The sequence below is a fragment of the Oryctolagus cuniculus genome, chromosome 5, assembly GCF_051225735.1.
Source record: "Oryctolagus cuniculus isolate XC-2025 breed Fujian yellow rabbit chromosome 5, ASM5122573v1, whole genome shotgun sequence".
NCBI classification, from domain to species: domain Eukaryota; kingdom Metazoa; phylum Chordata; class Mammalia; order Lagomorpha; family Leporidae; genus Oryctolagus; species Oryctolagus cuniculus.
Window position 1 is genome coordinate 18,136,892 of NC_142871.1, and position 24,369 is coordinate 18,161,260.

Here is a 24,369-nt window from a genome sequence, read left to right on the forward strand (position 1 = left end):
GTCATGTTTCTACACTCAGCTGATTGCCAGGCACAGACACAAGCTGGCACAGCTCTTACGTATGTCCAAAGTGGTGCCTGCTCTATCAGCTTGTATGCCTTTGTAAGGTGATCAGAGAGAGAGAAATGTGTCCGTACTATGCCTTTTATTTTTTCTCTCCTCTAGTTAGGCAGGTATACTTTCCCCCACAGGGCTTCAAGCCTCATTCCCTCTAGGCACTTCCTGCCACTTTTTAAAAATTTGACAGGTAGAGTTATAGACAGTGAGAGAGAGAGAGACAGAGAGAAAGGTCTTCCTCCAAATGTCCACCACGGCCGGAGCTGTGCCAATATGAAGCCAGAAGCCAGGTGCTTCTTCCTGGTCTCCCATGCGAGTGCAGCAGCCCTAGCGCTTGGGCCATCCTCCACTGCACTCCCAGGCCACAGCAGAGAGCTGGACTGGAAGAGGAGCAACCAGGACTAGAACCCGGTGCCCATATGGGATGCCGGCACCATAGGCAGAGGATTAACCAAGTGAGCCACAGTGCCAGCCCCTCCTGCCGCTTATTGCCAGTGTCTCCAGCTACTGCGGTGTCACCTCACCTCACTTTCCAGCGCTGGTGCAGAGGCACTCAGCAGCTGGAGTCCCGAGCTGTGGGTGCCCACACCCTCCACGTAGGTCCATCGTGTCCCTTAATTTCAGAATAGCTTCCTCTGCCGTTTTGTCCCTAACTCTTCCTTGAGACTATACTATCTCCACTTTTTGTATTATCATCTCCTGGACTAGATCAGTAAGCTCCCTCCCTATTCTGCCATCTTGGAACCGCGCCCAACCATTCCATATTAGATTGCCCGTGTGCATGCAGGAGTCCAACCAGTTATGTTTGCCCTCATTTTCCCTCTACGGTGCTACTACCTTCAGCATTTGCTATCCACCAACATCAATAGTTTTCAACTTCCCTCCCTTGGCAATGTGGTCTTAAGATCCTTTGTCATTTTTCTGCTTGTCCTACTGATTCTAAAATAATAAACTCAATTCTTATTGTATCTGCCATTCTGAGACACACTGACTAGCTCAAAATACATTTGTCGGCCCTTGGGGTCTATTTGATATACCATCTCCTATGTTGTCACACTAATTATTTTTTTCAGTCCAATGTTGGCAAAATCCTCAATCCCATCAAAATATAAATTTGTCAAAACGTAAATGAAGGCTGCTAACACAAATGATCCATCCTAGAGAGCTTGCTTAGAGTGGAAAAGCTTACAAGCCACAGAGCAGCCTCGCTTTTTCCTCTGGCAGGGTGAGGCCAAGCCCTTAAAAAGCCAGGTAGGTGTTCTGAGAGTGGCTCTGTCCTGCAAGGAACCCAAGCTAGCCTGAAACTGGGGAGAGAGGAGTCTGGGGTTTCAGATTTCACCTGGGCTCCCTAGGAATGCACCCCTCCCCCTGGCATGCATCCCCCAAGCTCCCTATCCAGCTTCCCTGGAGCAGCTGGAAGGCCCAGCCTACAGGGATGGAGTAGCATGCACTCTCTGATCCAGGTCCTATGCTGCGACCAGGTGCCCAGGGCAGTCTCACTATCCCCATGGGAGCTTCCTTCCTGGGATGGTGCTCAAACACAGTGCACACATAAGGGACAGTGTGGAGGTAGAAAGATAAGTAAAGTTAGAAACCTTGGCCAGCCATTATTAACCATGTCCACATGGGGAGCCAACGACTGTGTCTGCAGTCCCTAGAAGGGGACAGAGGTACCCTCTTCACCTAGCAGAGAGGCATTGTGGGCCTGCACCTGCATTCACACCTCACATTGGGTGCCAGTCGCGGGCTCATCCTGGGAGTCCCGCGCACTGTCTGCATGGGTGGGGCACCAGCACTCTTCCATAAGACACACCGGAGACAAGTTTCAGGGCACACGACAGCTTTATTAGCACCAAGCACACCTTGTAAAGGGCAGGCAGAGGGCACCTAACTGATTCAGGGCAGCACTAATTCTATAGCTGAAGGTGGTATTGGTGCCACTATGCTTCTCAATCAGCTTGAAGGTCACATAGGCTCCTAGCTTTCCAGGTGGGCCTGGGCCACACCCAGGAGCGGTTTACCTGATTGGCAGAGGCAGGGCTGGGGGAAACATTCCTGGGGCTCCTGGGCCTGCCAGCACTCAGATAACTGCATGGGCTAGGCAGGCAGTCTCACGGGATCTCCCACAGTGGAGTGCGCTGCATTGGGTCGCTGGGCCATTGGTAGAACAGGGAATGACAAGCACAAATAGTGAAGAGATGTGATCCAAGTCATAGCACCAATGTTCCTGAACTTGGGCTAATGGCTCATGACAGGTTAAAATACAGAATCAATACATAAAAACAAAATGGTAAAAAACTAACACGAGAAGGAGGGCACAGGCAGTGTCTTGCAGTCTGGATTCAAACTCTCACTGGCACGGCTGCTTGCAGTCACTCTCCTTCTTATATTCCGTGTTTCTCTTTATAACTTGGATCTTAAACTGGGCTCTTCCAGGTGTCAATGATACAAAGCTTAAAAAATAAAAGGGTCTCTTCGACCAAGTTTCCTAGGACTTCCCTTGTTCCCTCAAGCCTAACGCTTCCATATAAAGACTCTGGACCACTCAGCACGGAATCTGGGCTCCTGGCCTAGGCAGGGCCTACATCCTTCCTCAGCCTGATGAGGTCACAGGAGACAGAGGCTTGTCCTGCTTCCCAGAAGAAGAAGTCAGAGGCCAAAGTCCCTGGGTAGGGGAGCTCTCAGTGCACACAGCTCGACGTGAGTAGACCCCAGAGGCCCAAGAGGGCTGCAAGCACTTTCCACGGCCCAACAACTCCAAAGGCACCCAGTGGTGAATGTCCAGATAGGCAGTGTCATGTCAGCAGTGCGGTCACTGTGGTTGTGATTCCAGCATCACAGATGGGAGAAGCCCTGGTTAGAGAAAAGACAGGTGATTCCCTGCTCCAGGACAGCCCCGGCTACTCCTAGAGTCCTCCTCCCATCTCAGGAATTCTCCACCCCCCCCCCCCATCAGATGCAATAAAGAAGGAATCTTCCTCAGATTCTCAGCACAGATGCTATACACCTGCCCACCCGCTCTCCTGCCCTGAGAGTTGACTTTGCTTACAACAGACCTTGCTTGTTCATTTTAACCTTGGAGCATCCCAGAGTTCTCTTCCTGCAGGGGGACCAAGACCTTTTACAGGTTCTCTGGTACCAGGAACGCCCTGCCCTCTGCCTTAGGAGCTGGGTTACAAAATCCTTCCCACCCCTCATCCTGGGAAGGGGTCAGCATCCTCTTTGCTTTGAGGATGGAATCTCTGACAACGACTCCTCGAGTGGAGCGTCCATGCTGCTTGCTGCCCACAAACCCTGTGCCTGTGTTCCTGTGCCCCAATATCCCGTGACTGGGCCCTGAATCTGCGCTACACAATCCTGAGCTGGCTAAGCCTTCTTCAACCCACAGGCCATGAACCAGCTGCTGAACCTGGTGTAGGAAAGGGCCCCCCCCCCTCCACCAGGCTGGCTCCTGACAGTGAGAATTCATTAGAACTCAGGGCTGAGCTGGTCCCAGTTAATGCTTCTGAGGGACATGAGGACTGATTTCCTCGTCTCATTTCCAGAATGAGACAGTGCAGTCCAGGGGACAGGACTGGACTTGGGGAATTCCCTCTGCCATCATCCCAGCCAATCCCATCTGCCCTCTGCTTCCCTCCCAATGCTGCCCTCCATACCTGTCACTCAGAATGGCTCCCCTTGCACGACAAGGAGGACTGAGCTGGTGAGGAGCAGGAAAAAGGCCCAGGGCATGGGCATGGTGGCCGTGGCCTTGGATGCAACTACTCCTAAGGTTGTGGGTGGCCACGCTGAAATGGAAGCAGAAGACTGGAGGTGTCGCTCCCCCTCTTCATGGAGGAACGACACTAAACCCTGCCTAGGCTTCATATCCGAGTCACGGCACCATTATGTCGCTCCCCCTCTTCGTGGAGGAGCAACACAGGACCCTGCGCTGTTCTTTCGTCTGCTCGGCCCTCCCCGGGTTTGCTGCTGGTTCTTCCCGGGTTGGCTACTATCCCTTCCACCTCCGTGGAAGGGCAGTTCCCCCTGGCCGCATTCCCCACTTCCGCAGGGGAGCGGCACACCGCCGGCCGGTTCTCTCGGGGGCTGCACAGGTGTTCCTTCAGCTACATGTTCCCCTTAGATGTTCCCGGTGCATGCCGTCTCTCTCCTCCTTTATAGTCCTCCTCCGCCAATCCCAACTCGGCTGCCCACACGCCGAGTACGCTGCTCTCCAATCAGGAGCAAGTCCTACAGTTAATTGGTTGAACTGGAGGCAGCTGTGCGGAAGCTGTTTACTTCTCTCCCAGCGCCATATTGTGGGAGAGCAGATGCATAGAATAAGTCTTAATTCCAGTAACAGTCTAGTCCGGTTTGCTCCCCACATGGAGGCCCCCATCCAGACTCCAAACCCCAGGAGAGGCCTTCCAGCTCCTGCTCCTGTTAAAGGCAGCCGTGCACACAGCTGGCACCTATACTGAGCAGCTGCTGTGACAGGTCCTGGAGTAGCACGGAGGGAGGATGGGAAAGATCTGCCAGAGAGGAAGCCAGGGTAACCATGCAGACCATCCCTCCTGGGTGGTGGCCAGGAAGGGGGGCAGGAGCTGGACCTGGAGATGGTTCTGAAGGACCAAAGAGAGAGAGCAGAGAAATGGGAGAACTGGTATTCTAGGAAGAGGGGATGGCGATGGGAGAAGGTCTAGAAACAGCGACAGGCATGGGTGGATGCCAGCAGGAGGGCACGTGAGGGGACTGAAATACACACCGTGAGGAAGAGATGAGCAGGAGGAGGAGGAGAGGTGTGAGGGAAGGCACAGCGGTGGATGCTGCTGTTGTCATAGGGAGGGGCACATCACACTGGATCGTGTTTTCAAACACACAGGCTCACACACACCTGCACACAGCACCCTACCCTGGCACACACATAGCACAGGACACTCACAGGCTCACACAGCACACATAAATCGTCACACCCACACTCTCATTCATACACACCCACATTCCCACACCACACGCACCAGCATCCACACCCTTACATGCACACACACCCATACCCTCGCATGCACACACACCCGGGTACAACACACTCACATGCACACAGCACCCACACCTTGCATGCACACACTACGGTGGCGTCATCTCATCTCCAGAGAGCACCCCTTCCCGCCACCCCTATCCCTAGTTACCTGTAGTCTCCAACATCACCTTCCAGGGCAACAAGAATTTCCCCAGCCACCTTGGGCAGTCTCCTATGGACACCTTCCGCAAGAACTCAGTCAGCTGCCTGTCATTCTCCCAGGTCGTCTTATTCCAGCTGGCCCCAGGATGAACCTCTGTCCACTTTCTGGCGTTTGGGTCAAGGAGGAGGCCGATCTGTCCATCGAAGCTGAACTGCCAGGACCCGTGCCTGCCGCCGCTGGCTCCACACCAGCAGCACATCCTGCCCTGCAAGCTCGGGGGATCTGCCCCCATTGGAAAGACATTGTCAGAGATCAGTCTTGACAGGTCCTCTGCCCCACCTGGGATCCACTTCTCCCAACCGTCCCTCTGGTATCTCCTGGCACTGCTCTGTCCTCTGCATCCTGCACTTCCTCCTGGGGCACTTGAGTGGGGCCAACTTGCAACTTCACAGGAACATAAGAAATTCCCCGTGCCCAGATCAGTCTTGACAGACCCTTTGCCCCACCTGGGATCCTCCACTCCCGTCCCCTTTTCATCGCCTCGCCCTGATGTCCTACCACTCCTGCCCTGTTGCTGGGCCTCCAAAGGAACCCCAGTATCCATTTCTGCACATGGAAATCTTCAGTCCTTATTCACAAACCTGCCCTCTGCCCAGGGTCTTTCAGGCTCACCCTTGCTTGTGGAATGTTTCATTTCGACCACTTGCTGGTTGAGGGTGTCCACCACGTCTCGCAGCATTTCTGTCTGCTCTGCCCAGTTGTCAATGGCATCCACTTTCCTCCCAAGGGGGTCAAAAAAGCTGATCTGAGTGAAGCTGCAATCACAGTGCAGAATCATCCTGTCATCCACGTGAACCTGAACATCACACCGTTGCTGTCTGGGTCTGGCCTTGGGATTGACAGTTATGTTGTAGCAAAGGGAGTGAGCATCTGTGGAAGAGAAACACGAGTGAGGTGTGGGGATGAAAAAGGACTCACACTCAACCTCTCCCCCAGCTCCAAGTCTAAGGAGCCCACCTGAAGGGCAGGGATGGGACGCATGGAAATCAATTCCCGCCATTGCAACTCCATCACTGGCTCCCGACTTTCTGCCACCTGTGCTCCTTGTAATTCATTCAGGTGCTCTGACCAAGTACACAGGGTCCTCGGCATGGCCCACTAGACTCGGAGGGGGCTGGTGACAGGAGTCCTGTGTAAGCATACACAGTACCTAAGCTCACACGCATCTGAACAGAAACTCCGACACCACGTGATAAGAAAGTGCAAACCACATGGACATTCCAGAAAGCTGGCGCAGACGATGCTGGCCCAGGCAGCAGCAGGGGAAGCCTGGTGTGGGTGGTCCCTGGACAGCCACTGTCTTCTCCGAGCTTCTAGCCGAACTGACTCCAAGAGGCAAAAGAAAGACCAAGACAGGTGTGCATAGGAGGGAAGCATTGAGAAACACGGTTTCCAGAGTATGGCAGGAGTGGGCGATCAGGGCAGATCAGTCAGCTGGGGGGTCCTACAGAGAAGAGTGTGAACAGACAGGTGGACATACAGGAGTGCACCTGTCACCTGAGTGCACGCACACATGCTCCTACGTGGACCCAACCAGGGCTGACACCACACACCGGGAAGAAGCTGGCAGAAGCAGTTAGCACAGTGGCTGGATGATGACCGCCTCCCCTACCCGCACCTGAGGCCAAATCTCCTGTCCAGACGAGGACTGAAAACAGCAGCACTGAGCGGGACCCAGTGAGAGGAGAGGAAACTCTTTCTTAGGAAAGGTCAAGGCAGTCACAGGTTTACAGTGAGAGACAGCAACAGCTTTTACTGCAGGACTCTGGTTGTAGAAAAGCCTGGGTAACTCGGGGAATAAGCACACGAGGACTCCAACATCCACCACCAGGAACCGCAATCTCCACGCGCATCCCATGGACACTGGTCCTGGGTAAATCACAGAACTCGAGCCCAGATCTTCAGTTTCCTGAGCTGGAGCCACCCATGCCCCTTGCCTCTGACGAACTCCTGCTGGGGTGCAGGAGCAGGGAGCCTGTCCACTGATGCCAGTGCAAGGCAGCACCACTCACTCCGAGGTGAGCTCACCCCTCGGCTGCAGGGAGTGTCCCCATGTGGACCCAGGACTCCGCTGGACAGCACAGGAGTAGCAGTAACGCTGCAACCACAGGACCCCACTCCTCTCCCTGCGGCCACCAAAAGCCACCACAGGACAGAATCCACTGCTGACTCTCACACACACAGTGTGCCTGAACACAGGTTGGGGGTGAGGTGCCTGAACACAGGTTGGGGGTGGGGGGATGGTGTCCCCACTCCTTCGACTTAGGGTCCTGGGCTGGGGGTGTTCTTGCCTGGGACGGCCTCAGGCAGGGGATAGGCGCCATCGCCATCACCATCAGGTAGGGGAGAAGTCAGGACCTGCCAGATGAGAAAGGGACAGATTGGACTGGAAGCCCGGCGTTCCTGGTCCCGTGCTGAGACTGGCTCAGAGGCTCACAGGGACTCAGCAACTCAGGAGGGAAGTGTCAGGATGAGGCTGTGAGGGGTGCCACAGCAAGTAGGCGCTGAGAGGTGCCATAGCAAGTAGGCGCTGGTGGTTGGAAGGGGAGTTTGTGGTTGCAGGCGGGGTCGGGGGATGGCCGAAGTCGCCTCCAGGCAGGGTGCGCTCTCATCCGCGTGCACCCTGGCTCAGCGCCCACCTTCCCCAGGACGGGGCTGGGGCTCCAGCAGTTTCCACACCCCCTCCCATCCTCCTCCTGTGACTTCTGGGAGAAGCCTCCACAGAGAAGCGCAGGCCCGCGAGGAGGTCCCCATCCTCTCTCCCTGCCCTGTGCCCTGCCCTGAAAGCACTCACCAGCCGGCGGTGCCCAGAGCCCAGCTGCCAGCAGAGGCAGCAGTAGAAGCAGCAGGGAAGAGAAGCCGTGCCCAGGCAGCAGCTCCATCCTGGAGTGAGTGTCAGCTCGGAGGCGTGTGAGCCCTGGTATTTAAGCACCCCAACGCCGCCGCTCCTCCCCTCTTTACAAACCAGAGCGAGCGGTTATTGGCTTAAAAGTCCGGTGGAGGGTGGAAGGGAGGGTGAACTTTTGGCCGCGCTGAGGTAATTGAGTTAATTCATTGTCAGGCTTTACCACTCACTTCCTGTTCCAAGAATTATACCACTCCTGTTTCAAGTTTCTGACTGCGGCTGAGAGAAAGGACTTCCTTTTTTGCCATTTGTTCACCCTCCAATGGCCGCCGCAGCCGGCGCGCTTCGGCCGGCACACTGTGCTGATCTGAAGCCAGGAGCCAGGTGCTTCTCCTGGTCTCCCATGGGGTGCAGGGCCCAAGCACTTGGGCCATCCTCCACTGCATTCCCTGGCCACAGCAGAGAGCTGGACTGGAAGAGGAGCAACCGGGACAGAATCCGGCGCCCCGACCACAAGGCGGAGGATTAGCCTAGTGAGCCGCGGAGCTGAGTCTAAAACAGGGGGCAGGGCTGTCTCCCACAAGGTAAATTCCAGCACTGTTGTTGGAAATTTTTCTCCCTGTTGAAGTTTGCTGCTTTCGTTAAATGTGTGTGAGATTTCTCCTGTCTCTTTTACTGATTTTCTGCTCGCGTCTTTTTGAGCAGTTTTTTTGTTTGTTTGTTTGTTTTCAGTAGTTGGAGGGGCAGCAAGTGAGAAGCTCAGTCCCCTGCCAGACAACTCGACCTGCCCTGTCCTGCCCTGAGTGCTCAGAGCTAACAGGGCTCTGGTGTTAAAGGGGTGCGGAGGCTGCGCAGCCAGTGGCCAGTGGAGTTGCTCCTTGGGACGCTTCTGTCCAATCCAAAGGCCAGAGTCCAGCACCTGCACGGTGGCCCAGACCACGGTGTGCATAACAGAAAGCCTTAAAGCTGTTCTCCAAGTCAGATTCAGAAGTGATTTGGCTGTCCTGTTTAAAGCAGCCTTTTGCATTTTTCCACATTTCCATTTTCCAAATGCCTTCATGGTTAATCAGTGGTGGCTTTTTGGCACTAATTTGTTATCTTTTTTATTTTCCTGCCTTTTTCAAGGACAATAACTTAGTGGGAATGTTCGGGTTTTGCTGTCCAGAATATGTTTGGAGTTTATTTTTAGCTCTTTCAGCCTTGCACAGGTTTTATCCCCGCCACCATTGGCTATTTTCACCACTTCTGCTGTTTAATATTATTAAATTAATGACATGAAAAATGTTTCTTTTTCCATGCTTATACATCCTGATAAAAGTGGTCTAAATGTGAATGGGGAAAACACACACTTTCTAAGTAGTCTCTTTCTTGAGTCTCTTTTGAGCCCTGCACTTCCTGAGGGATGGCAGTTTTATTCATTGCTGGCGGGCGGAGCCAAAGGCAGCCAAACGAAGCATCGGGATGGGCGTCGCCGCCTTTGCGCCCAGGGGCCCGGCCAGCTGCACCCTCCAGCGCGCCAGCCACGCTCGGCGCCACGATGCTTATGTTGAAAATATAGCTACACGCTCCACTGTCCCTGGCTTGTAAATCAAAACAGTACATCTTGAACATCTTCCAAGAATCGATTTACTTCTTTTGAACTCTGCCTGGCGTTGGTGGCGTGACTGTATCACGCTGTAGGTAATCCATCGTCATCTGTTTATGAAGCGAAAGACTGGAAGGCTGGAGCTGGGGCATAGCGGGTAAAGCCGCCGTCTGCAGTGCCGGCATCCCACATGGGCGCTGGTTCTAGTCCCAGCTGCTCCTCTTCCGATCCAACTCTCTGCTATGGCCTGGGAAAGCTTTAGAAGACGCCTCAATCCTTGGGCCCCTGCACCCACATGGGAGACCCTGAAGAAGCTCCTGGCTCCTGGCTTCAAGTGGCTCAACTCTGGCTATGGCAGTCATCTGGGGAAGTTAACCAGGGGATGGAAGATCTCTCTCTGTCTCTACATCTCTGTAACTCTGCCTTTTAAATAAATAAATAAATCTTAAAAAAAAAAAAGTGTCACCAGTTAATTACTGTAACAAAAGAATGAGAGGAAGTTGCTGCACAGCAGTGTGGGGACCAGCAAGAAGAGGGAGGAGGGCAGAGGAGCTGTCCTGAGGGCGGGGCCAGGCTGGGGGTGGGGAAGGCCGTTGTGGGGACAGTCTCACAGAGAGATGCTCACTCACTACACAGTCTTTCCGCAGACTTAGAAGCTGGGCTTGTTTGAGCACATCTGCTTCTGTAAATTTGACTTTGGGGGTGTTTCAATATTTTACAGAATTAAGATGTCAAATCAAATTTGACAAAAAGCGATCTCTGAATATCAACAGCAAAATAAAATTAACCTCTCTACACACTAATTTCATTGCCTAACCTCACACACCGGTACTTGATGCTAAGTGAATCTTGTCGTAACCCCTCCACATTTTATATCCTTGCTGTTGGTAATCTCAGCTTGACTTTTTTAAATTTGTTTATTTGAAAGGCAGAGTTACAGACGAAAGGAAGAGACAGAGAGAGAGAGGTCTTCCATCTGCTGGTTCACACCCCTGATGGTCACAATGGCCAGGGCAAGGCCGAGTGGAATTCAGGAGCTTCCTCCAGGTCTCCCACGTGAGTGCAGGGGCCCAAGCACTTGGGCCGTCTTCCGCTGCTTTTCCCAGGCCATAGCAGGGAGCTGGGTGGGAAGTGGAGCCGCCAGCAAGAGGAAAGGAGGCTGCAGAGAGGAAGGAAGGCAGGACCCCAACACAGCCTTGAAAGTGGCTGCTTCCGGCACCGCGGCTCAATAGGCTAATCCTCTGCCTAATGGTGCTGGCACTCCGGGTTCTAGTCCCCATCGGGCACCGGATTCTATCCCAGTTGCCCCTCTTCCAGGCCAGCTCTCTGCTATGGCCAGGGAGTGCAGTGGAGGATGGCCCTAGTGCTTGGGCCCTGCACCCCATGGGAGACCAGGAGAAGCACCTGGCTCCTGCCTTCGGATCAGCGCGGTGCTGAGGGTGAACCAACAGCAAAAGGAAGACCTTTCTCTCTGTCTCTCTCTCTCATTGTCCACTCTGCCTGTCAAAAAAAAAAAAAACGAAAGAAATCATTTATTTATTTCCAAAATAACAGAATCAGTGCTGTTCTCTGTCATAAAAGAGAACGTGTAAAATTAAATATTTTTGTAGACTTTGGTAACATTTTCTTTACCATATAGGTCTTAATCCTATTTAAAGGTCTTTTATGCAAAGTCACCATTGGGATTTACTGAATAAATTCCTGGGTGTTATTCCATAAAGAAACAGGTCATTTTTGAGGAAAAGAGCTGCTTGCTCACTTTACTCAAATGCTTATTTTAAATAAAAAACAGTTAATGGAAACATTCTTAAAACCAACTTTAGGTACTAGACAGCATATTACCCACCAACAAAAAAGAAAAACTGTCCTTCCTCTTTAAGGAAATTTTCTATCTTCTCTGTAACATTACAACTTATTCACCTTTTTTTTTTTTTTTGACTGCTTAATTCAATACTTAAATTTCAGTGTAGTAAGAATTCTTTTTCAAATGATCTTCACAACTCAGACACCAGGTAAGAGATACCAGAGGACACTTTCTGGTCACCCTGTCTGAATATAATGAAGTAAGAAATGAAAATGGACGGATATATGAAGGTAGGTATTCCCTCTGCTTTGACGGCGAGAGTCTTTATCATGTGAGCAACACAGGACTCCACTCCTCTGAAGCACCCTCAAATTCAGAATACTTCCACTTAATAAGCAGAATATTAGTCTTAAAAATGAAAGTTTGGTCACTAGGAAAGACTGAACAAAAATTACTCCCTTCTCCCCAAACAACAACCAAAACTATTCTAGTCACCTCCTCTTCTCCCCACAAAAACAGGGAAGTAATAGAGGCTGAAGTCTTTATAACTGGAATTTCAGCTCCTAAAACATCATTGTTATTTGCGCAAAGTTGCAGGTCTACATATTTCCTTCTCCAATACTTCTCCCATTTATAAGTTTATTTCCATACATACACACGTGCATACACACACACACACACACACTCACTCGCTCTCAAGTAAGACACTTTTTGTATGTGTTGATACATTGTGAGGGTATGAACTAGGTGTGTACAGGTCTCACAGGTGGTTTGTAAACATCAGAGTCACTTGGGTCCTTTTCTCCAAAAGCCTGAAATCAAATTACACAACCAGGGATGACTACTTTCCCAGACGTTGTTCGCAGGCTGCATATTGACGAAGGGCAGAGAAAAAGTCCTCATAACTGATGTTTAGGTGGGAAGGCAAAGAGACAATCTCAGTCCATCTGATGTGCCAGGGGAAGAAAGCCTAATGTGCTGTCCACAGGACCAAACTTCAATACTAAATCAGGATCAGGGAAACCATTTGAACTAAGTAAACTGTCTAACATATCTACATGCAAATCTGTGGATTTCTTCTGCTGCTGGGCTACTAACTGGCAAAAGTCCTGAGCAGCTCTCACAATATCTGCTTTTCCACCTTCTGGGGACAGCACCTGCACTGCTGAATGGCAATTTAAAACTTGATCATCTTTGTCATTACTATTTGCAAACCCTGTTGAGTATTTGGAACAATCCAGGCCCAGAAGTTCCTGTTGCTGTTTTAAAATTTCATCCATCAGTCTGGACTTGTTTCTTTTGAAAATACCTTGGTGGTCGTAGACGCTAATGTAGGAGATGCCCACGGCCATACACCACACTACGAGGCTCGCGATGTCCGAGAAGCTGGGCTCCGGCTCCTCCTCGGTGATCACGAAGCCCAAGTGCACAGGCAGCTTGTCCAGGGAACTGCCGTCCGCGCGCCAGCGCAGCCGGGGGTGGGCGGAGGCCAGACCCGGCCCCAGCGCGGGTGCCGGTAGTGCCGGTGGTTCCTGCCAAGGCCCGAGGCTTGCGGAGCGTGAAGCCGAGCGGCGCTAGGACCGCAGCGGAGGCGGCGCGACAGCAGCGCCGCCAGATCCAGTTCTAGGTGCCGAACCGAACGCGAACGCGGAGGTGAGCGTGCGGTGCAGGCAGAGCTGCGCGTGCAGCACCCGCCGCACCAGTTCGTACAGCCCCGTCATACTCTTGTGGCGCTCGGGCCCCTTCCCCTCCCTCCCTCCCACACCCGCGGCGCGACGGCTTTTTATCCGCCCCGGCGACCGCGCGGGCCATCGCTCCGGGTCCCCCCACCCCCGCCCCGTGCCCGAACCCCTTTCTACCGCCAACACCTCACCTCGCCCCCCGCCGCCATCTTCCTCAAATTTTATTTTATTTTTAGTTGACATAATTGCATAAATTGACGGGGTATGATACAACACTTTGATACATTGTGTGATGATCAAATCAAGGTAACTAGTCTGTCCACTACATTTATCATTCCTTTGAGGTGAAACATTGCAAGTCTACCCTCGCAACTACTTTGAAGTACACCGAACATGGTATTGCCTGCTGTCACCCTGCTCTACCACAGAGTATCAGCACACATTCCCTCTGTCTAACTGCGACTTTGTCCCCCTGACCCACCTCTCCCCATCCCATCCTTCCCTCCCCTCTCCCCTCTCCAGGCTCTGCTCACCCTTATTCAACTTTGCGGTCTGTTTGGTTGAGTTAAAGAAAGCCGCCCATTCACACTCCCAGAATGAGAGCCCTTGAGAGCATGATGAGAGCCCCTGGTCTGCCCCAGGGTATCACCAAACAGGTCTTACACTTCAAGTAACCACCGGGATCCCTGGCACAGGGTGGAGCTCAAACATGGCATGAGTCACGGGTGGTGTTACCGTGTCTGAACCAGTTCCTGTGCAGGAATCTCTGCAACGGGCATGCACTGCACAGAGCTTTCACAACAGGACTGGGTAAACGGATGGAGCCTGCGTGACTCAGGAGGTTTCGTTCATGTCTCTCTACCAGGAGAAAGTATAAGACACCTGTCAGCACACCAGAGAGTGCCCTGGACATCCACTTGATCTGCCGGCTCCTTGACCTTGGATTTCCCAGCCTCCAGAACTGTGAGCAGCGGAGGTTTGTTGTTTAAGGCTTCCGGTCTGGGGTATCCTGTGAGAGTGGCTGGGGCTGACTCAGAGTGGGGGATAAAATGCAAACATGGAACATCTGTAAAAGTGAGGGGGAAAGGGAGCAAAGCCATAAAACGTTAAGAGGAAACCTCAGGTGGAAAGTCCAAAGCTACGCTGAAGCGTTAACTTCTACTAAGTTCCAGAATTCCAAATCAGAGCCCAGGACCCTTCCTACTGATGAACCACTCGGTGCTTCTTGAGGTCTGGGTTCTGCTGGACCCTGTGATGTGGCCCATCCGCGATGGGAGACCAGTGGCTGCAGGGCATCAGCGAGTGGGAGTAACACTGGGCTGCACTTGTACACTCATGTCAGAGAGAAGGGTTAGAATGGGAGAGGGGTGGTGGGAGAGGCGGCGTGAACATGGGAGAAACATGGAGATGGGAGAGAAGAGAGGGTAGGAGGGGGGGAGGGAAAAGGAGAGAAGAGGAAGAGAGGGGAGGGGAGGAGGGGAAGTTGGGGGAAGGAGGGCAGAACAAAGACGCTCACATAACAGCAATCCTGCGCCTCCCAGAAGGTGATTTGAAGTGATGATGAGAGAGGAGAGAGGTTTCTCAAACTGAACTTTGTTTTTTAATGTCTCCTTTTCTTTAATGCTTTTTATTAAAAGTTTTATTTATTTATTTTTATTTGAAGGGCATAGTGACAAAGAGAGAGATGGAGATAGGCAGAAATTTTCAATCTATTGATTCATTTCCCCCAAATAATGCCAGCAACAGAAAAGGCTAATATATGCACATTAACAGGAAGCTGGATTAGAAGTGAAAGCATGGGGCCAGTGTTGTGGCACATCAGGTTAAGCCTCTGCCTGCAGTGCCAGCATCACATACGGGTACCAGTTCCAATCTGGTTGCTGCACTTCCAGTCCAGCTCCCTGCTTATGTGCCTGATAAAGCATAGGAAGATGAACCAAGTGTTTGGGCCTCTGCACCCATATGGGAGATCTGGAAGATGCTCCTGGATCCTGGCTTCAGACTGGCGCAGCCCTGGCCATTGCATCTATTGGAGGAGTAAACCAACAGACAGAAGACCCCTCTCTCTCCACCACCCCCCATCTCTTCTCTGCTCTGTGTAACTCTACCTTTCAAATAAATAAAATGAATGCTTTTTAAAAAACTGAAAGCAGGACTTGATCTCAGACAGTCTGATATACCACGTGGGGGTCCTGTGCAAAGGCTTAACCTGGTGCACCACAATGGCCACCTACTAGTCCTTTTCTGGTTCTTAGTATTTATGTGTTGATGCTTACAAAACTCCCCCTCAACAAAACTTCTCTTCATTTGGATTTCAACAGGTAGGTCATCAGTGTTTCAAGGATACAGACTGGCCCGAGCCCACACCATGGAAGAGAAGAGGTTGGCTATGCATGCATTCAACTACGTTGTACTTGCCGCTCTCTGCAGAATGTCTCTGGCGTACCCTGCAAGTCTTTGGCAGCCAGTGCTGCTGTCTCGGAACTGTGAGTGCCCTGGGGTTGCAAGACCTGGCTGAGGAGGAGGGAAGGGGGAGAAACACGAAGAGAGTATAAAGGAGATTGGTGCTCCTAGCAGGTCCCAAGCAGGTGGACACCTCATCTTCAAGATGGGAGGGAAGGCATGGTTTTGCTGGAAAGGGTGTTACAGACAGTTGGCTCATGGCACCCTGGCAGACACAGAGCTCACATGTGGCAGCTCTCTCTCTACTGCCAGGAGCTTTTTTTTCCTGGACTCCTGGGACTCATGATGCATCTTTCCTGTGTCCTGTGATGCCTGCTTTTCCTATCTGTTGAAAAATCCCTTCTGTTCCACTGTTTTAAGTATCAGGGAGACCCTGTCTTGTAATTTGCACATCAGAACCTGACAGATGTCACTAAAAATAATTGTCAGATGAACCCTCCTGACAGGGGCCCAAGGAGTCCATGGGGGCATCAAAGCATCTCATTAACCCCACCCAGCTCAAGGTGAGACAGGGCTAAGGGTCCAGAAGATTGAGGGGGTCTAGGATAGAAACTCCTGCCTCTGCTGGCCAGACCAATGAGAAGGAGTCTAGGGCTCACAGATGTGTGGGGTCCAATGACCATTTTCTCCCTGTCCCAGTCCTTCTCCTTGTTTTTTCTCTCATAGATGCTCACTCTCTTTGCCTGGAATTCACTGTCAGATCTCGGGCCAGTCCTGGACAGCCCTGGTTTGTAGTGCAGGGCTCAGTGGATACAGCACCTTTCCTCCAATATGACAGCAACAGCAATAGGGTCAAACCTTTGGGGGCTCTGGGAGAGCAGGTCAATGCCACCAAAGCCTGGGAACAATTGACCCAAACACTGGGAGAAGTCGGGCAAGAGCTCAGGATGATCCTACCTGATGTCACACTGCAGGAAAACAAAACCAGAGGTGAGCATGGCACGGGGTGGGGACACAGACAGGGGGTCTGGTGGAGGCGGCTTTGGAAGTAGTTGTGTAAAAGAGCTGGACATAGGCACAACCTTAGAGACACCTGGGACCAAATGAGCAGGAGAAGGCAAGTCAGGGAGAAAGGAATATGGGCCCCTAAATGTGCAGAGAAGCACTTGCCCTGCTGGGAGGTGATGGATTTGTCAGAGTCAGGAATGATGCTTCGTGTGTTGATTGCAGATCTGCCTAGCCTGCTGGCCACGATGCTTTGCCATCGCAAAGGAGAACAGAGCACTGGTGCGACCTGGCAGTTCAGCAGCATCGAGAGGAAGATGTTCCTGATTTTTGATGCAATGAACATGAACTGGACCACAGTTAATACCAAGGACGGAGAGCTCAAGGAGAAGTGGGAGAAGAACAGGGACCTGGCAGAGTTTTTGCGGAAGATCTCATTGGGGGATTGCAATCACTGGTTCAAAGAATTCTTAGAGCACTGGGAGGAGATGCCAGGTAGGCCACTGAGTTACCCGGAGGTACCTGAGCAGGGTGAGGAGGAGGTGGTGACTCTTTAAAGGCCTTAATGCCTTCCCCCTGTGGATGTCAGTATGTGTGTGTGCGATGGAAAACTTGATGGATTGATTCTTGGTGGGGTTCATGTGTAGAGGGTCAGTGACTGCCTCAAGGATTTCCCACCATCTCACCTCCCACTGTTTCTTCCTCTGTATAGAATCCCCTTCCCTCTTTAACCGGCCATCTTACACTAAATGGTCTGGGAAATGGCCCCCAAGTGTGTGTGACCACTGAAACTTCCTCGCCTTCCTTCTGCCTCTGTGACAGTTACTCTTCAGCCAGTTCCAATGTCACTTCTCATGGAGCCTTCATCAACTTCCCCAGTCAGAATTAAGCCCTAATCATGGTGTCATCCTCTTAAACACTCTACCCACAGTAAATATGTCAAGTGGTGTGGCAACTGGATGGATCTTGGCTGTCTACATCAGTAGAAATGAGTCCCGTGAGAACAGGACACCACCAGTCTCATCTTTATATCCTAGGAACTGGAAGAATAATAGTCACATAATGACTCAGCCAAAATGTGGGCACCAACGGCTTCCTGGGGAGAGCAGCAAAGGGGAAGGTCTCATTTTATGTTTGACAGGGTTTGTGCTTTTTGTTTTAGTACCAACAATGAAGACTGCAAACACTAACCAGTTTTTATTGATACTGGGGATCATCGCAGCGGTCTGCATCTGCTTAGTCCTGATTGTCATCTTCAAAATGGCCATTATAAGAACATGAGCTGTGGACGGTGAGGAGCAAGCTGCCTTCTGGTTCTTGGGGAGGGATTGGTCTAGTAAAGAGAAGACAGAAGTGACTCCTGGGTCCTGCGCACAGCCCTGTCCACTCATCCATCCCTCCACAGAAATGGTGCCCTTCCTTAGATCTAGCACCACTCCCAACTCCACAGGCAGGCTGAGGTCTGCTCAGTCGCTGGGGCAGAGGAGGCTGGTTCAGGCAGCACAGAAGTACAGGGATAGAAGCAACAAAACTAGAATCTCCTCCACAGTGGGGCAGGGTCTAAGATCTGGAAAGACTCGGCGGGGTGTTGTCTCCATTCCCCCAGCCCTTTGATGGAATGTTGCTTGCTCTCTGGGTTGCATGACTTCTCTGAACCATTTTCCTTAACGTCCAAGGAGATGATCTATCACCTTCCTCATCTTCCCTGGACCAAGAGAAGGTGACCATGTTAGACCAATCCTAGAAGGTAAAGCAAGCCTTTAATGGCAGGCTGGCTCCCAATGGAATCACATCATTTCCCACTCAGAGATGGACTTTCCAGGAAGCTAATGAAGCCTCAGCTTTAGAAATCCTCATTTACAGGAGCTCCTTCCATGACCTAAAAAGGGTCCTTACAATGTACTGACTTAGCCATCTTGAACAATTTGCAACAGGGGGCTAAAATATTGGGAAATACAGTGTCCAAAATAAGACATAGGCTCCCAATCACTTTCAGTTTTACTCTGACACTCTTTCCATCTAATTTCCCTCCATGTCAGGAACAATTAGAGTTGCTACTGGCATTTTCTCCTATTTGGGTAAGAGGAATGTGAGTTAGGAATATATTCTATATATACACATATGTATATATCATATATACATATATTATATATAGGAATATATGTACTTATATATATATTTACTGAGTTTTAATGAAATTTATTTATATGTTCACACTCACTTTTGTGTACTGTTATTTCCATGCAGAATCTACAAGTCGTGCTGACTCACTCAATGTCATGACACAAAGGTATAGGGCCAGGGGTGAATAAGACATGTGAACTGATATATCTATTAATATACTCAAATACCCTACAGCACAGGCTCAGTAGGAAGGATAAAGTGGGATACATTCACAGATGGAACATTATATGGGAACAAAGATTAAACTATTGCTACACAAAATGCGAATGGTTGTCACAGATAGGGCCTATGACTCATGTGAAATGTATGACTCTTTAGACAGAAGGAAAATGTCAGACACAAAAGGACATCATTGTATGATTCTATTATATGAATTTCATAAGCAAACAAAACAAATCTTTAGTAATAGAAGTCAGAGAGCACTGGATACCTTGTGTAATTATCAACAACTTGATCTGACAGATTACTATGCAGGTAGATTCTGGCTTTAGAATACATCAAGATAAGAATCAATCAAGCTTGCTGCTTAAGATTTGTTCACTTTCCTGTAGGGATGTCACATTTCAACAACCAAAAAAAGTGTTTAAAAAATTTAAGGAAAGACTTTAATTCTCATTCATGTCTTCACAAAGTTCTCTCCCATCAGGAATATACTCAATGGTACAATGAATTAAATTACAAATAGATTATATACTTTTATGATTAGAATAAAATACATAAGAAATAATGTATGTGTGTGTGTGTATATATATATATATATTCCAAGAAATTGAAATCCATGCAGCTATTCATATGGATTTTCTAAAACTTTATGAAGACCTCTGTGTGCATGTTTGTGTATATGTATCTATATACACAGATATATTAATATAGCTATATGTATCTATCTATATATATAGATATAGATACACACATATGTATACAGTGAAGGGGAAAACTATTATATGCCAGGTAAAATGCCAAATTTCTTCCATTAGCTCGCACTCTTTCTCCATCACTGCCATAACCCTAAAAATTCTTTCTTTAATCGCTTTCTTTGTTCTCATAATGACTGGCCTGAGATAGCTGAAGACCCCCCAAAAGCTTCAGCATGGCATTTCGAATGATGGGAAGTCTAGGGTTGGAGTTATAGTTCCTGGAGCTCTCTGAGGATTCCAAAGTTAAGATTCACTACGATGAGGAAAATCACTTGCACCATCCATGGCTCAGTGATGTCCAATGATTCTGATATAAGAAGTGGCTCCACCCTGTTAGTTGCTTAAAATAATGCCAAGATTGAAGCCTGTCTCTGCCTTAAGCCTGGGTACCATGAAGAAAGGTGAGCTAACCACAGTGTTCAAGCGAGCTGGCAAGATACAGCTTTCCCGAGCAGGACTCTGTTCATCAGGACTCCTGTGTGTGTGGTGGTGGCAGAAGCACAAGGGATGTGCATGCCCAGCCTCAGGTGGGGACAGGAGCAAGGTGGATCCAGATCTGTCTCATCCAAACAGCTGCAGGCACAAAGGTCTAGCCCTACCCCTGGTGGAAGTCACTGTCAAGGAGCTACTGCCCCAACCAAGCAAGTTGGCAATCAGGTGTCACTCTCAGTAACAAATGGGATTAGTGAGCAGGAAGGAGGCAGAAGACCAGTTTTACAAAATGGGTCTGAACAGTGAGGACTTAAAGGAGATTGGGCCTGAATGGACTCCTGGAGGTTCCTGGCTCTGCCAGCCTCTTCCTGGCACCTATACTTAATTGGAGAAATTCACTCCTATACTGGGCAGGAGTTGGGCAGGGCTCAACAACTGATCTGAATAGAATTAACAGGCAGGGCAGGCCCAGGCATGGGTCCACTGGTAGGAAGAGCCTCCCCTTGTGACTCACTGGGCTTCCTATCACAGGGAGGAACCCCCACCCCACCGCCCCAGAGGAACACAGAGAGCTGTGTGTGTCCATGAGACAATCCTATTTCGACATCATTAGCATTCCTGGGCACTGCTTTAGTTGATTGAATGGAGGAGAGAAAAGAGTGGCCAAAGCTAAATGGCACCACAGAGGGGTGGACTGGGAGTGTCTCAAATCAGGAGACCAGAGGCAGGACATGGGCCTAAGATGACCTGTCCCAGTGTTTCCCCCGAATCTAAAGCAAACACCTGCTTCTCTTCTAAAGGTTGAAGAACACTCCACACCAGAGAGCGTGGCTCAGCTCACCAGAGTTCCTTAATGCCTGGCGGTTGCTGTTTTCGGGCTCTTTCATCTCTACATGGGCACCAGAGAATGTCAATCTTTTTAAATGCACCATATTGATGTCAGTCCTAACACTCTTCCCGCTCCCATGAAGCATATCAGTAATTTATGGAATTTGGGAAAAGAGTTCTTTTTCTGATTGTCAACCATGGATATGACATATAAGCATGCATCCACTAAAAGACATACTCAGGGAGCCGGCACTGTGGCGCAGCAGGTTGAAGCCCTGGCCCGAGGCACCAGCATTCCATATGGGTGCCGGTTCGAGTTCCTGCTGCTCCTCTTCTGATCCAGCTCTCTGCTATGGCCTGGGAAAGCAGTAGAGGTTGGCCCAAGTCCTTGAGCCCCTGTACCCACATGGGAGACCTGGAAGAAGCTCCTGGCTCCTGGCTGAGGATTGGCGCAGGTCCAGTCATTGCAGTCATCTGGGGAGTGAACCAGAAGATGAAAGACCTCTCTGTCTTTACCTCTCTCTGTGGCTCTGTCTTTCAAATAAATAAAATAAATCTTTTTTTTTAAAAAAAAAAAAGACATACTCAGGAATGTTCCTGGCAGGCTTATTCATTGTAGTCCCAAGCTGGGAAACAACTGATGGGTATTCACGTTACCTTCATACATTTACACTGTTTATACTACACTGTGAATTCTGTACAACACAAAAATACTGTGACACACAGCAACACACATGAGGTTGTCAAACTGTAATATCTTGGTTCATTAAATGAAGCTGAAAAACAGTTAATGGTAATATAAGCTAAAATAGGGGTTACCCCTAAGAAAGGTGGTTGGGTAGAAAAAGGCCTCAGGGAGCTTCTATGTGTTAAAAATACTGTTGATCTATGTGGTGTTACTCAGGTGTGTATGTGAGAATTCAAAAGATTTACTTAAATTCACTATATTTGATACTAAAACTTATTTTAAATATATGGTATTTAAAAGAATGATGTGTTAATGTAGATATAGAAAGAATAGACCAATAGAACATAAAAGATAACAATAAACCCAAGAATGTCTGGAAACTTGATATTCAACAGTGTTAAGATCTGTTAGGCCATTAGGGCACAAATAGTTAATCCCAAATCTGATCAAATCAGGTGCAAATAGATACCCTAAAACCTATTGCTCAGTATTCCATCAGCCAAGCACACACTTTTATGAGTGTGTCTCCCAAGACATACCAGACAGAATATACATTGTAAATAAAAGGCTTCAGCTGACAAATGCCAATGGGGCTTTCTGCACATTCAGGCCTACCTTATTGTGATCCATGTGGATTTCCGTATATACACAAGACCCCCTCCCCAACAAGTAGCTTAAAAAGGGATTCCCCATCTGCTTCTGGGTTGGCTGAAATCTCAGTTAAGACCCCTAAATCTAACATTTGTTGCCAAAACCCAGGAAGGTGATTCTGAGGCAGTTGGTCCGTGGAGAATCTCCTCTTCTCCATTGCTCCTTGGACATACCACTCTTGTCAAGCTCCAGGGAAGTGAGGTCAGTCCTTCTGAGTCCCCTCAGGATGGCCCTGCCACATTTTTTCTCTGGTCTGAAAATCCTAGCACTAGCTCAAGGTCCCTCCTGTGGCTTGGGATAATCCCCTCTAGCTCAACACCTCCAACCCCAGGGATGCCTGGAGCTCAGAGACAGTCTTCCTATTTTAAGGTGGAGTAAGAGATCCAGCCATTGTGACTCTCTAGGACTCCTCCTCTTAAGTGTCTCCATAATCTTAAGACCCTATACATGGTGGGTAAATGAATCCAGAGACTCATCTTTTTCTGAAATTCAGTTTGGCTGCAATATAGATAAGAAAGTAATAGGCAATGGCCCCAAAATGGGACCCTTGACTCCTAAATTCTCCAAGACATATACAACTTCATCAACCTCAATGGAAAACCATCTGAGGTTCCCTATGTACAGGCATTCTTCTAGCTCATAATCACCCTTCACTCTGTCAGTCTTCACCACCTATAAGATTCCCCTCCTCAGGTAGATTAAACCCCCAACCCCCTGAGCCTCTTAGGGGAAGAGCCAAACCTGTAGCCCCTGAGCCCCTAAAGTCTGATCTTGACTTTGATTCTGCTGGTCATTCCCCTCTGCCCCATCCTCATTATGCCCCCAGCACCCTCTGAGGAATCCTTCTCACCCTCCAAACCTCATCTCAGCCTCCTTCTCCATGCTCTCTCCCCACCATATATTCCCACTCCAAACAACCACCCTGAGAGGATTTGTTCCCTCCTCCTCCATTTTTAAAGGATATAGTTATTTATTTGAATGGGGAGAGAGAGAGAGAGAGAGAGAGAGAGAGAGAGAGAGAGAGATCTTTCACTTCTCAGACAGCTACAATGACCAAAGCTGGGCTGAGCCAAAGCCAGGAGCCAGGAGCCAGGAGCCAGGAGCTTCTTCTAGGTCTCTCAGGTGGGTGGCAGGAGCCCAGGGGCTTAGGCCATCTTCCATTGCCTTCCCAGGACACTAGCAGGGAGCTGGATCAGAAGTAGGGCAGCCAGGACTTCAACCAGCACCCATATGGGATGCCAGCATTGCAGGTGGTGGCTTTACCTGCTATGCCATGATGCCTACCCCCATCCTCTCCTTATCTATCCCATTCTCCTCCTTCTTCTTGTTCTCCCCCAACTACCTTGGTGCAAGATTTACCTATCATAAATGAGGCTATAATCCCCATAGTTCCAGTTGTCCCTAACACTTCTCTCTTCTATACCCAACAGACTAGTTACTTCACTGTAATAAACCTCAAGGAAATTCTCTTTACTATCCCACTTGACCCTTCCTCTCAAGATCTTTTTGAATTTCCCTGGACAGATTTCTGTAATAAAATTCCCCGACAGCAAACCTGGACAGTCTTCCCTCAGGTGTTTTGCGATAGTCCCCACATCTTCAGGCAGGTTTTATCAAATGACCTCTTCCTATTGTCTTTATAGCCCAGCACTCTTCTCTTATACATAGATGGCCTCCTCATGTGTAGCCTCCCCTTAAATCAATAATTTCTCAGACAATTCAACTCCTCAACTTCCTAGCCCACTGGGAATATCAAGTTTTTCCCCAAAGGGGTCAGTTGTTCAAAACCAAAGTCACCTATCTAGGATTACACATTACACTCATACCCTGGGGGCTTATCCAAGACCATAAGTCTTTAATTGACCAAGTCCTCATCCCTTAATAAAATCAGTCTTATTGTCCTTTTGGGATTGTCCAGTTTCTTCCATATATAGATAACCAATGTCAGTCTTATCACTAGACCCCTCTATTGGGCATCCTCAGGAGATTCCATTCACACCCTTGAACCTTGGCCTCTGTCAGAATAGCATGTATCCAACTAAAAAAGGCCCTCATTTCAGCCCTGGCCC

General features: G+C 49.6%; 2 protein-coding genes and 1 pseudogene across 3 annotated transcripts; 1 reads left to right on the plus strand and 2 right to left on the minus strand.

Moving 5' to 3' along the window:
- Window positions 1-1,880: 1,880 nt before the first annotated feature.
- Window positions 1,881-8,172, minus strand: LOC103347295 (UL16-binding protein 1). Its single transcript, XM_089332579.1, has 4 exons — window positions 8,071-8,172; window positions 5,889-6,146; window positions 3,714-5,498; window positions 1,881-2,910 (listed from the first exon to the last, which is right to left on the minus strand). The coding sequence occupies exons 1-3, from the start codon at window positions 8,156-8,158 to the stop codon at window positions 5,215-5,217; spliced, it is 630 nt and encodes a 209-aa protein (XP_089188705.1). The 5' UTR covers window positions 8,159-8,172; the 3' UTR covers window positions 1,881-2,910; window positions 3,714-5,214.
- Window positions 8,173-8,567: 395 nt separating this feature from the next.
- RAET1E (retinoic acid early transcript 1E) lies at window positions 8,568-21,539 on the plus strand. 2 transcript variants are annotated; one of them, XM_089332580.1, is made up of 7 exons: window positions 8,568-8,705; window positions 14,058-14,168; window positions 15,514-15,678; window positions 16,322-16,585; window positions 16,826-17,095; window positions 17,763-17,891; window positions 20,934-21,539. In XM_089332580.1, the coding sequence occupies exons 3-6, from the start codon at window positions 15,561-15,563 to the stop codon at window positions 17,879-17,881; spliced, it is 771 nt and encodes a 256-aa protein (XP_089188706.1). In that variant the 5' UTR covers window positions 8,568-8,705; window positions 14,058-14,168; window positions 15,514-15,560; the 3' UTR covers window positions 17,882-17,891; window positions 20,934-21,539. The 2 variants fall into 2 exon arrangements, with proteins under 2 accessions (XP_089188706.1, XP_089188707.1); XM_089332581.1 differs by lacking the exon at window positions 8,568-8,705 and adding an exon at window positions 13,053-13,163.
- Window positions 12,219-13,231, minus strand: LOC100342754 (dehydrodolichyl diphosphate synthase complex subunit NUS1 pseudogene; annotated as a pseudogene).
- Window positions 21,540-24,369: the final 2,830 nt, after the last annotated feature.